Genomic DNA, 12,170 nt, shown 5'->3' with positions numbered 1-12,170 from the left:
TCTTAGGAAATGGTATCGATTCAATTAAATATACCTCTGAAATTAGCACCGCAAGTAACTTTATTAGCATCCCAGCACCTGCACCTGGCTTATCAGTCCCATGTGGTTCTGCAGGTGCTTGGCTTTTAGTTTCTGTTTGCTTTTGCCTTAGGTAACAAAGGAACACTGTTGCTCTCCTGTCTTTTCCATCACTGTTATGCCTTTGAGTTTTAGGGGGAGTTTCCCGTTCGGGTTCCATCCCTAAAGCAAGCTGGGTGAGGTGGAACCCCTCACCCTTGTGGTTAGCGCAGTGCTACCTTTGGCGGAAGTACATGTGTTGATTGGCACATTGAGACTCGTTTTGGCTGACACCTCTCCTGAAAGTCTCGTGTACTGTCAGGACTGTGGGAACTGAGGGCAGGGAGGACGGGAGGTGCCAACTCCCTGCTGGTGACCATTGAGTTACATGCACAGTTCTTACTGGCCTCTCTTTGCAAGTGGGAAAGCCTAACAGGACAGGGGACCAGCTATCACCCCCAAGCAGGCACTACCTCCACTTCTGTCTTACGGATGACATGTCCCCCTGGCCCAGACCTGCAGTCCGCTGCTGTTCTGGCCTGCACTCGTGCAGCAGGAGTGGGGGTCCTTTTTGTGCAGGGAGCCTGAGACCCCAGCTGGTTCTCAGTAGTGTTGCTTTCTCGTGCCCGGAGGTTTCCTTGGAGTCGGCAGCCCTCAACCATGCTGGGGAGCTGATGCCTATTGCTGCCTTGCCTGCCCATGTTGCTCTTTGCAGCTTCCGAGCAGTTGTTGGGAACCTCCTTTCCTTTGCTGCCCTGTTCCAGGCACAGCCATCGTCACAGAAGAGCATGCGGCCATGTGGACTGATGGGCGCTACTTTCTTCAGGCTGCCAAGCAGATGGACAGCAACTGGACGCTCATGAAAATGGGTAAGTGGAGGCCTGGTTCCTGTAGCTTTAGCTGGCGTGACCTGGGCCAGGACCCCGGAGTTCCTCAGGCTTCCTGGACCTTAATCCTTTTAGACATCCTTTTGAAAATGGAAGGAAAGCCAAGGATATGGCCTGCTCGTTCATCCATCCTGGTGCAGGTTCAGTTTTGGAAGGTCCTGATTCAAGAGAAAACTGAGGCCCTATAGGGCAGTTGATTTGCTGCAGGGCACAGGTGTGCCATGCTGTTGACCCTTATGCTGGCATGCTCCCTGCTGCTGTGTGCTGCCTTGTGATACAAGGTGACATGAAGGCAAGGGGCCGTTGGCTTCAGAAGCCCAGGGAGCCTTCTCAAGGCTGTTGCTGAGGGCGCTGGGTTTGTTTCTTCTTTGTAGTCCCCGCTGGGCCCTACCGGGGCTGAACATGCGGAAAGCATTTGGCACCCGCCAGATGCGGGTGAGCAGTGTACAAGGCAGGAGCATGGATCTGGAAGTTCTGGGCGAGTTCCTTCACTCTCAGTGCCTCCGTTTGTTCATCTGAAATGAGACAGTCCTAGTGAGCGTCCCATGAAGAAGTGGAAAGGGTGAAAGAGATCATTTACAGGACGTGCCCAGCTCAGAGTTCACGGGAGAGCCGCGGGGTGTGTGTGTGTGGGTGTGTGCGCGCACGCATGCGCCTTTTCACTGAACTTTGTGCCGTGTCTGCTTTTCCTTGTCATTCTAGTAGTCTTGGGAAACACAACTTTAATACTTGTGTAAAGGTATTTTTCCTCCTGAATTTTGAACTTGGGGAGCAGAGAATAACGAAGGAGCGAAAGGACGAGGAGAGCAAGCAAAGATGAGGCAAAACCCTCCTGCAGACTGTCTCTCACTGCGGGGAGCAGGGGGAGCTTTGGCAGCTTTGCTGATTGGCTTTGTGTGCCGCATCCTCTGCGTGCAGGGGTGTGGGGTGTCTGTCTGAGGGAAAGACCAAGCCCGTTTTCTTTCTGACAATGAGATTATTTCTCGTTTCTGTGTCTCAGAAATCTCAGACACATTAAGAACTCCTGGTAGGTTATTGCTGCAACTAGTTTCTCTTTTTCTCTGCTGTCTGCATCCACACCCCAACCTAAGCAGTTGAGGTGGTTGTAAATGGGCAGGTCAGTAACCTTTACATTTTTTTTTAATTCAATTTTTTGGATAGGCGCACTTCCAGAGTGGGGAGGAGAGACACAGAGATAGATAGCTAGATGTCTTTCATTCACTGGTTCACTCCCCAAATGGCCATGACAGCTGGGCTGGCCTGGGTTCTAGCCAGGAGCCTGGAGTTTCCTCCAGGTCTCTCACATGGGTACAGAGGCCTGAGCACGTGGGATGTCCTCCATTGCTTTCCCAGGCCATAAGCAGGGAGCTGGATCAAAAGTGGAACAGCTGTGCTATGAAATGGTACCCATATTAGATGCTGGCATGTTAGGCAGAAGCTTAACCTTGTATGTCACAACACTGGTGCCAACCTTTACATTTGTGGATTAGATGCATCCAGCAATGGAGTCAGGCACCCTCAACCTGATATTTATTTATTTAGATGCTGTGTTCATGTGCGGGTGTCCATCTGTATTCCAAATATTAGCAAATACTAATGCATTAATTCTTTTTTAAGAAAAAATAAATGCAAATAGAATTTCAGAAACTTTCCATCCTTGTATCCGGTGGATCGTTGAGTGTACCCATGGGGTGCTGGCTCCCTCTTTGGGACCCACAGACTCAGCTGTTAGGTCTGTTAGCCCCCTTGGTGTGTGTATGTCAGAGGAGCCAACAGCATTTGTTCTGGGAGTCAGCTGCCCTGGCGGTGAGGGTGGTGGGAAGCCGTCTGATCCCAAAGGCCTTTCTGGTTTGCTGTCCCTCCTTCGGCTGTGTCTCCTGGGGAGGGAGAGCCTAGTGGGATCGGTTGGCCAGTGAGTGATTCCGCTTTGGGGTTTTGCCAAAGAACTACTGACTAGGAAAAGGCATGGCTTTATCCTGCAAAAGTTATGAAAGGGGCACCAAGAAAAACTATATCAATAAGTGACTTGTTTGGAGGTTTGAAAGAAAAATAGGAAATTATCAAATAGAAAAGTGAAACTCATTGCCAACCTCTGGGCAGACTTTTGGAAGTGGACTTCAGAAACTCATTTCCTTATAACCCTTGAACTTCCCTTCTGAGGTTATGTGGCTATAGCAGGAGTCCGTGGGGAAATAGTAAGGATAAGTACTGTTTTAGAATATGTGAACTTTTTACTCCAAATACACATGCATTTTACCAAGATGTGAATTGTTTAAGCACAAATCTGGTTGGTTTAAAAAAGCATGCATTCCAAAGATTTTGGCTGGCATTAAAGTAAAACTGGGCTATAAAAACAACTTTAGTTCCTTTCTGGAAGCTTATTTTAGTGTGCTGTAGCCAGTGTCTTAGAAACCAGAAGGGGCTGTCTGGGGGCTGGCATTGTGGTACAGTGGCTTAAACCACTGTTTGTGATGCTAGTGTCCCATACAGGAGTGCTGGTTTGAGTTCTTCTTTTTCTTTTTAAAAATATTCATTTTTTTTTTAATTGGAAAGATCAATTTACAAAGAGAACGAGAGGCAGAGAGAAAGATCTTCCATCCGCAGTGACTGCAATGTCCGGAGCTGATCTAATCCGAAGCCAGGAGTCAGGAACTTCCTCTGGGTTTTCCACATGGATGCAGGGTCCCAAGGCTTTGGGCCATCCTCTACTGCTTTCCTAGGCCACAAGCAGGGAGCTGGATGGAAAGTGGGGCAACTGGGACACAAACCAACATCCATATGGGATCCCGGCGGTTGCAAGGGTTTAGCTGTTGGGCCCTGATTGCTTTGCTTCTGATCCAGGTTCCTGCTGGTGTGTCCTGGGAGGCAGGTGACGGCCCAGGGACTCCATTTCCTTGCTTGGTGTGTTCTTTGGTCCTGACTTCAGTCTGGCCCAGATCTGACTTGCTAGTAGCATCCGGGGGAGTAAACCAGTAAATGGCTCTCCCTCCTTCTCTCTGTTTCTCTGCGTTGTAAATGAGTACATAAATAAATAAAACAAGAAAGAGTTGTCTAAGGTTTGGAGATGCTCAGGGGCTACGCTGCACCAACATCAGGCTCCCTGTGTTCTTGTAATCTTGGCTTCCAGAACCTGTGCTCAGTCTCCTGGGCTGGCCAACTGTGCTCAGGGCACCTTCCCTCTGCGACCCTGCCTAGCAGGTGCAGGGACAGAGGGCACTGGTGGCGTGTTGTCCCTTCCTTGGTGTGTGACATGAGAGTGGTTTCCTGCTGCCAGATTTTACCAGCTTCCCATCCAGGTTCTTGTTGGGTAACCAGTAGTGGAGAAGGGATTGGTGCCAACGAGGTGATCTCTGTGATGTCACCATGTCCCCGTGGGGCAGCAGCCGGCAGGATGCTGTTTTCCGCAGGGTTGAATGACAGTCACACTTCCCCCTCTGTCTTACCCTTATCTTACTTTTTCCTTACACCAGTCCTTCTCTTTCAGTTAACCTTCCGGGATTAAGGGAGGTTCAGATTTTCCACGTCTTATCACACTGCCTTGAAGAAATGCTTAACAAAAACCCCGCTCTCATAATGTTGGTGAATTGCCTTCTTGTGGGTGGGGTGGTGAGCCTGGGCTCCCTTGGGAATTGCAGCCCGTTGGTTCTCCCCTCTCTAGGTCTGAAGGACACCCCGACTCAGGAAGACTGGCTAGTGAGTGTGCTTCCTGAGGGATCCAGGGTTGGTGTGGACCCCTTGATCATTCCTACAGGTGAGTGGGTTTGCTCCCTGCCAGTTTGGCTTCTAGACACCCTTCTGCACTCTGTGTTGGTGGCATTTGGCAAATCAGGGTGACTCAGTGTCACCGTGCAGGTCGGAATGAGGAGATTTCTGGGATAGCTGTTGCTGCGGGAGGTGTCCTTTCCTAGCTCCCTCCTGCAGCCCCAGTGTGGATCCCGGGAGCCCAGCTGCTTGCCCCAGCCGAGATGGGCAGCCGTGTACCGTGTGTCTCCTCAGATTGTTGGAAGAAGATGGCCAAGGTCCTGAGGAGTGCTGGCCACCACCTCGTTCCCGTCAAGGAGAACCTTGTTGATAAGATCTGGACCGACCGTCCCGAGCGGCCCTGCAAGCCTCTGCTCACGCTGGGCCTGGATTACACAGGTGAGAGCCACGGCTGGGCCTGCCCTGTCTCCAGCCAGGCCCGTGAGTCCGCGTGGAGGCTGAACTGCTGCGAGGGCTTTGTCCTGCTTGGCTCAGTGGGACCAAGTAGGGCTGGCTTTGTTGTCACGGCTGCCACTTGCTCGCCAAGTGAGTTTGTTTTTGCAGATCTCCCTTGGGTGGAATTTTGAGTGCTTCGGGGAGGACTGAGCTGCCGCTGCTTGCCACTGACATGTCTGGTGCTGGAAGTGGAGCCCAACAGGAAATGGAGCCCGGGGCTTCCTGGGCTCCACTTCCTTTCTGCTTGCCACACTGGTGGGTGTGCCTGCCAGGCCCCCCACTCTTCTTAGCTTGCGCCTTCTGCTCTAGAGGCGTTGAGTGTGGGTGAATTTCTTTAGCCTCCATGATCATGGTGGGTGAAGAGTCTGTTCTGCAAACCGCTTATGAGAGATAATTGTGGATTTATGGAACAGGGAAGGAAAGAAGGATAGGCTGAGGAGATGAAGTTTCAAGGGAGGAGGCTTTGCTATAGAAACAGAGGTGGAGGGGGCTATCTGTGGAATGTAGGCAGATTGCCCAGAGGGGTCCAGGAAGAAAGCGTTGCAGCCTGGACCATGAACCAAGCTGCAGACAGCGACGTGAGCTGGTGTTTGTGGAGGCAGTCCCAGCCTGCTTTCCTAGGCACCACCCTCGCTGTGGGGCCTTGCAGGTTGGGGAGCATGGATCCCATGAGTGACCCAGGGTCTGCTCAACATTTTCCAGCAGCAGCAGGGTTTGAATTTGTCTCCTCCCCTCACTGGAACAGGCTCCAACCTGCTGCTGTAGGAGAGGTAAGAGAAAATGTGGCTGGTAAAACTTGTTCCACAAACATTTGAGTGTCTACCACGTGTGCAGAACACTACTAGGTACTGGGTGAATGAGTCAGAGGCCCCCCCATTCACAGGTGGCTGGAACTTACAAGTGGCACGGTGGTGGGGTGGTTGTGGTGGTGATGGGGTAAGCTCCCCTGGCGTGGGCCACCGTTTCTTCCTGGGGAGCAACAGGGAGGCTGTGGCTGACAGCACACGTGTGACTTTGAAGTGGCAGTCATTGTGTGTCAGACCATGGCGGACTCCTAGGGCCCGGTGGGAGTGTCATCGGGTGGGTGATGCTCCCTGAACCCTGAGACGGGGAGGGTCGCTCTTGCAGCTGGAGTGTGCACCTGTCTCCCTGTGCCCGCCCATCGCACCAGCTTCAAGTTGTGCTGTTAGTGTTCATTATTGTTTTTGTTTCTCCTGCTAGAGTGTTTCTAGCCCTGAGCTATAACCATGGTGACCCATAGTGTCTGCCATTACTGACCCAGCACTGAGGCTTGCCGGGTATTTGTGGGATGAACAAATAGATGAAGGTTGCTGGTGAGGCAGTCAGTTCCCATAACAGTAAGAGGGCTGAGGCAGGTTCCCACCTCTTGCAAGGGGCTTGGATGCAGACCTGCCTGGAGGGGCCATTTGGTGCTGGGTGAGGGTGTTTGCCATGAGGACTTTCCTTTGACTCCCCTGGCTTTTTTGGGCCCGTGGTCGGGTTCACAGGTGTATTTGTTTCTTGCAGGCATCTCCTGGAAGGAGAAGGTTGCAGACCTTCGGTTGAAAATGGCTGAGAGAAACATCGTGTGGTTTGTGGTCACTGCCCTGGATGAGGTTGCTTGTGAGTGCTCTGCTTTCCCTGTTAGGGCCTGCTGCCTGATCTTGCCCTTGGATCTCTGTGCATCTATGCCACTGAGCTTTCTGAGTGGCCGGGGGTTGGGTGGCGGGGGGTAAGCAAGGGGCTGTTACCAGATGGGCACAGATGTCAGTGAGGATAAAGAACAGAGAACTAAAGGGTCTGGTGGTGAGGGGTATGGCCTTGTGCAGTGTCACAGCCAGAGACGTGTCCACCATGGGCCACTCTCTAAGGACTGTGGCTACTCCAAGAAGGGCATTTCCTACACACATCTGCTGTGTGTCAGCTGCTACAGGCAGAGAAGTGAGATTGTAGATCTTTCTTTTCTTTGTAGCTTTCCTGCATTTTCCCCAAGATTTTCACAGTGAGAATGTTCTAGAAACATTTTACTTCAGAAAACTCCAGAACTGGCCATTCTGTACCAAGCCCTTTGATACAGTCGTGGTTTCTCAATCTTTAGTCCCTAAACCAGCCTCTTGTAATTGTATGGGACTCTTTGTTGTCTTCTAGAACCTGAAGGAGTCTGGTTGAGAGTTCTTGTCCGTCTCCTCGGAGATTCTGACTGGATCTGACCCAGGGCATCCGAAGAGAGGCCCCGCTTTATCTTCCTACTTTCTCCGCTCTGGAAAGAGGCGCCCCACCACACAGTATCTTGTCTCTGCAGTTCTTATCTCTCCCCCCTCTCTCTTTTTTTCCTTAAAGATTAATTTATTTGAAAGGTGGATAAAACAGAGATGTGGGGAGAGATAGAAAGAGATCTTCCATTTGCTTCCATTGTTTACTTCCATTGTTTACTCGTCCAAAAGGCTGGAGTGGCTGAGGCCGGGCTGGGCCTGGAATTCCACGGGGCTCTCACATGGGTGACAGGAACCCAAACACTTGGACCATCATCTGCTACCTTTCCAGGCACATTATCAGGCAGCCAGATTGGAAGTGGAACAGGCAGAAAACAAACCAGCAATTCAGGAGGGAATGCCAGAGTGGCTTAACGTGCTGTGCTACAACACGGACCCTGCCTCATCCCTTTCCCCCAGAACTCTGTCAGGTGTATCAGTGACTTAAATCTTTCATTAGTGTAGTAACTTCACCAGCAGAGAAAAAGACACATAAAGGTAGTTTCAAAAAAGCATATTTCCATTATGGAAAATATCAAGAAAGAATCCTACTGCCCACTCATAATTCGTGTAACTGTACTTTGCATCAACACGGATTGGGTTTTATAGCTGGATGTTTTTCAGGGTATCTACAGAGTATAAGCATAATATGAAGTGTGTATGAAATATTCTATTAGAATGATGCAGCCATGAAAAACTTGGATCATAAGCCTCTTAGTTTCTGATAACTTTTGGCTTCCCTTGTGTGGTTGCTTTGTGTGGTAGTGTTGTGGATTTGGGGACATTATGCCCCTGCTTACCTCTAGAAAGCCACATCTGGCCACATCTGGCCACATCTCACTAGCCCCAGCCTCTGATACATTTTTTAAAATGGTGCCTCCTGTTTCCTTGGGAAAACCATTGTTTTCAAGAAGGCTCGGGGCTTTTGAATAACCCAGACCCTCCTGCCCGTAAGCCTGGGGACAGGGACACTCTGCAGGGGGCCTGTTTGGACCTCCATCCTGCCCTAGACCAGTCATCCCTGGTCCCGTGGCACATCCAGGGCGGGCCCCAGGCGCTGGTTTCATTCATGGGCCTCAATTGGCCTGGGACTACTCTTCCTCTCTGCCCACGGGGCTCTCACCCAAGGGGCCTTCTTGTGGGTGGGTCCCAGGTTTTCTCCCCTAGGTCATTTGACTGTGAAGGGAGAGTGCCTGGCTCCATCCGCCTCCTTTGGGAGCGCCTGAGGCTAGTCTGCGGCAAGGCCGGCCTGTCAGGGACGCCCCTAGGTGGACTCCTCAGCCCTGTGTCGCGGGGGAGGTTATTCTGTTTTTCCCTCTGCTGACTTTTCTGTTCCCTTCGGCGACAGCCATGTGGCCGCCTAAGGAGCAGTTCTGGTGCCATCTGGTGGCAGACATGAACAACTGCAGCTCAGAGGTGGAACCGAGGAGTCAGGCCATAGCAGCTGGAGCCAAAAGCCCTTTCCTCCGTCTACCAAAAAACCCAAGGCTGGCAGTTGACAGGGCCTTTGGTTTCTTTCTTTCTGTTTTTTAGGGCTGTTCAATCTCCGAGGATCAGACGTGGAGCACAATCCAGTGTTTTTCTCTTATGCAATCATAGGACTAGACACGATCATGTGAGTGTTCGCCCTGCCACCTGCAACTTCCTTCCCCCAGCTGGCTCCTGCCCACCAGCCACTGCCTGATGCCTCATTAACATGCTTCATTTCTTCTGCCTTTTCTCCTTTCTCTTCTTGTTCTCCTTCACCGTATTTGTTTATATCCTATCTCTCTTTTAACCCCCGAACAATTGGAAACCTGTGAGTGTATCTGTAACTCTATGAGATTTGCCGCTAGAATGAGATTAGTTCTTGGAGTCCCCTAGTTCAGGCCTCACGTTGGACCCCAGTATGTCATGGCTGGATGGTTTCAGGGAACTAGATCTGGGTCAGCAATGCATGACGGAAGGCTCGTCGTTTTGAAGGTGAGAAGTTATGTGGAAAATCCCCCTGAAAGGTGCTTTTGTGGGACTGCCGGTTTATCTTTCCAAGGCCTGTGACCTCGCTGTCACTGCTCTTTGATTTGGGTGGCTCTATTTGTTCAGGGTATCTTCAAGTGTTTGCTGCGTGCCAGGGCCCTTTGTTAGGTGCTAAGGGGTGAAGACACAGAGAATCCTAGGTTAGAGCTGGGGGGATGAGTGTCTCCTCTTCCCCAAGGCACAGAGGTGGATTCCAACTTGTTAGTGGACTGGGTTTAGGCACCATAAGGTGGGGATGAACTGGACCAGGGCTTCAAAGAGGTTCTGGGAGAAAGTAATACTGAAACAAAAACCAAGGGTAGGTATGCCTTAGCTGGATGATGGGCGGGCTGAGGCGAGGGAGGAGTGTGGTCTGAGCAGCATTTCCAGGGCTCTGAGGGGAGGAGTGGCTGTGTGAGCAGGAGCCAGAGTGGCTCACTGCAGTTGGAGCATGGATGGGAGGCCAGATGGCAAGCAGGGGTCACAGCGAAGAAAAGCCCTAGGCCCCAGGCTTGGCTGCTTGTCCTGAGGCTGACAGGGAGCACTGAGTGAATGTTCCAGAGAGAACCACACACTGAGGCTTTGTAAATGATAACAATGTTCTGGTCGTGGAAACTGGGCTGCCTGAGGCCAGTCTTGGAGGTTGTGGCACTGATCCAGATGAGGGGCGGTGGAGACTGGGTGAAGCTGAGACACATGTGGCTGGACAGATGTGGTGGAGATGTGGGGTGTCAGCTGCCGGCTCCCAGGGAAGAGGAGGGGCGTGGAGAGGAGGGTGATGCCCAGGCTTGCGGCTTGGGGAACAGGGTGGGCGACAACAGTAGTCCCAGGACAGGGAACCCACGTTGGAGGGCAGGATTTGGGAAATGGGTGGGAGGAAGGAAAAGCTACATGGCTTGGGTAGGCAGGAGACGGAGTCTGATGTGTCACTCAGGTGTCCTCTTGCCTCTGTCGCCCACCTGCCTGTGGCCCCTCTGCAGGCTCTTCATCGATGGGGACCGCATAGATGCCCCCAGTGTGAAGCAACACTTGTTGCTCGACTTGGGCCTGGAAGCCGAATACAGAATCCAGGTGCTTCCCTACAAGGCCGTGCTCAGCGAGCTCAAGACCCTGTGTGCCGGCCTGTCTCCGAGGGAGAAGGTGTGGGTCAGCGACAAGGCCAGCTACGCCGTGAGCGAGGCCATCCCCAAGGTTGGTGGCCTCACTCTGCTCTCTCGAGAGCTCCTTGGCAGCCCCACGGAAGCCATGCCGCCCGTCTCGGGTGCTGGCTGTGGGGGTTGGCGTGGGCTCTGAGATCTGAGTTTTCTCATCCCTGAATGGACCCTAAGAACTGCAGCCATGTTAGGAGTTTTGTGTTTTCCTGAGTGTGCAGCGAGGCAAGAGTTCGGGTGGCACCCATTAATACTTAGGCTTATGTAAATGTGTTGAATAGCATTTAGTGCATGGTAGAAAAAAAAAACAAGCATATGAAATCATGAATTTATAAAAATTATTTGATAAAACTCAGTTGAATAAACTAAATGGATATGAAGCTGATCTGAAGAAAAGCGCCCAGTAAATATGGGTGCAGGGGCTAAGCAGCTAGACTACATGCTGTACAGGGTAAGAGGAGAGTGCTTGAAAGTTGGGCCCCCCCCCACCCCCGTAGCGATAGCTTAACTTGTTACTGAGCTCCTTGCTGGGCCATGTTGAGCAGCTGCCACCCACTGTCTTTAGCATCTGGGCAGCTCTTTGGATGGAAGCTGTTTTGCTGACCTGCCCTGGGTCTCAGGCTGCCAAGTGGCATTTGGCAAATTCAGCAATGCCTGTCTGTTGGATTTCGCAGCTGGACATTTCTGGGAAGAGCCCAGGACCTGCCCCTGTAGACCTGACTTCCCTCTGCTCCCCTTCTACTGGCACATGGCGAGTGACTTCTAGCAAGCCACTCAGTGTTGTGCGGTCTTGACTTGATTGAGGAATATGCATGTTTTTGCTGTTTCAGGAGGGGTGTGTGTGAGAGACAGAGAACAGGGAACCGACTAAGCAGAGTGAAGAAAGTAAAAGTTGTTGAAGAGCTGGGCGAGCGGGGGTGTGCCGAGGGTCCCCCTCCCGCACTGGGCTAGGCTTCGTTCTCCAGCTGGGAAGCCCCTTTACACTACTGCACTGTGGCCCCAGGGGCAGGGAGCACCCTCTCCCCAGTCATGTGTGCCCCACACGGGGGTAAAAGCCCTCTTTGTGCAGCAGGAGTGGGGTTATTTCGGTCAAATCCTGAGCAGTTAGTGAACCCTGACCACAACCACAGGGGCTTGGAGAGCAAGTGTTGCTGCTGGCTGGCAGCCAGTGGTCACAGAGAGTGTGGGGGATGGGAGTGGAGGACAGAGAGCCTTGTGATGTGCTGCCACCCCTTTCGTCACGCTCAGGTCATCCTTCAAAAGGCCAGGTTTCTCAGGTCACAGCGGACAGCCGGGAGGGTCCCGAGTGGGTGTCCTTAGAATCTGTCGCAGGTGCGTTCTGCTTTAGTCCAAGGTGGGCGGGGCTGGCTCGAGTTCCCATCCCACCCTCTGCCCCTTGTCTTCCAGGATCACCGCTGTTGTATGCCTTATACCCCCATCTGCATCGCCAAAGCTGTGAAGAATTCAGCCGAGTCTGAAGGCATGCGGCGGGCTCACGTGAGTGGAGCAGCCTGCGCGGGGCAGGGGCTGTGAGGGAATCCGAAGGCCCAGCTGCCTCCCCTGGGTGGCCTGGGCCTGAACAAGGTTGAAAGTTCTTGAAGATACCTTCCTGGTTTTCCCGAGTTAGCGAG

At 52.1% G+C, this 12,170-nt stretch overlaps 1 protein-coding gene across 5 annotated transcripts in view; it reads left to right on the top strand.

The window, feature by feature from the left end:
- XPNPEP1 (X-prolyl aminopeptidase 1) overlaps positions 1-12,170 on the top strand; it is a 53,065-nt gene that overhangs the window by 25,485 nt on the left and 15,410 nt on the right. For all 5 annotated transcript variants that reach the window (XM_058671040.1, XM_004579863.2, XM_036495769.2 and 2 more), the window contains 7 exons: positions 822-926; positions 4,603-4,695; positions 4,941-5,084; positions 6,669-6,764; positions 8,927-9,008; positions 10,369-10,579; positions 11,947-12,036. In XM_058671040.1, coding sequence (XP_058527023.1) covers positions 822-926; positions 4,603-4,695; positions 4,941-5,084; positions 6,669-6,764; positions 8,927-9,008; positions 10,369-10,579; positions 11,947-12,036 — 821 coding nt within the window. The remainder of the gene's footprint in view (positions 1-821; positions 927-4,602; positions 4,696-4,940; positions 5,085-6,668; positions 6,765-8,926; positions 9,009-10,368; positions 10,580-11,946; positions 12,037-12,170) is intronic.

Source organism: Ochotona princeps, chromosome 13, assembly GCF_030435755.1.
Source record: "Ochotona princeps isolate mOchPri1 chromosome 13, mOchPri1.hap1, whole genome shotgun sequence".
In the NCBI taxonomy this organism is placed as follows: Eukaryota; Metazoa; Chordata; class Mammalia; order Lagomorpha; family Ochotonidae; genus Ochotona; species Ochotona princeps.
Note: the sequence above shows the minus strand (reverse complement) of the source record. Positions and strands in the feature narration are given on the sequence as shown.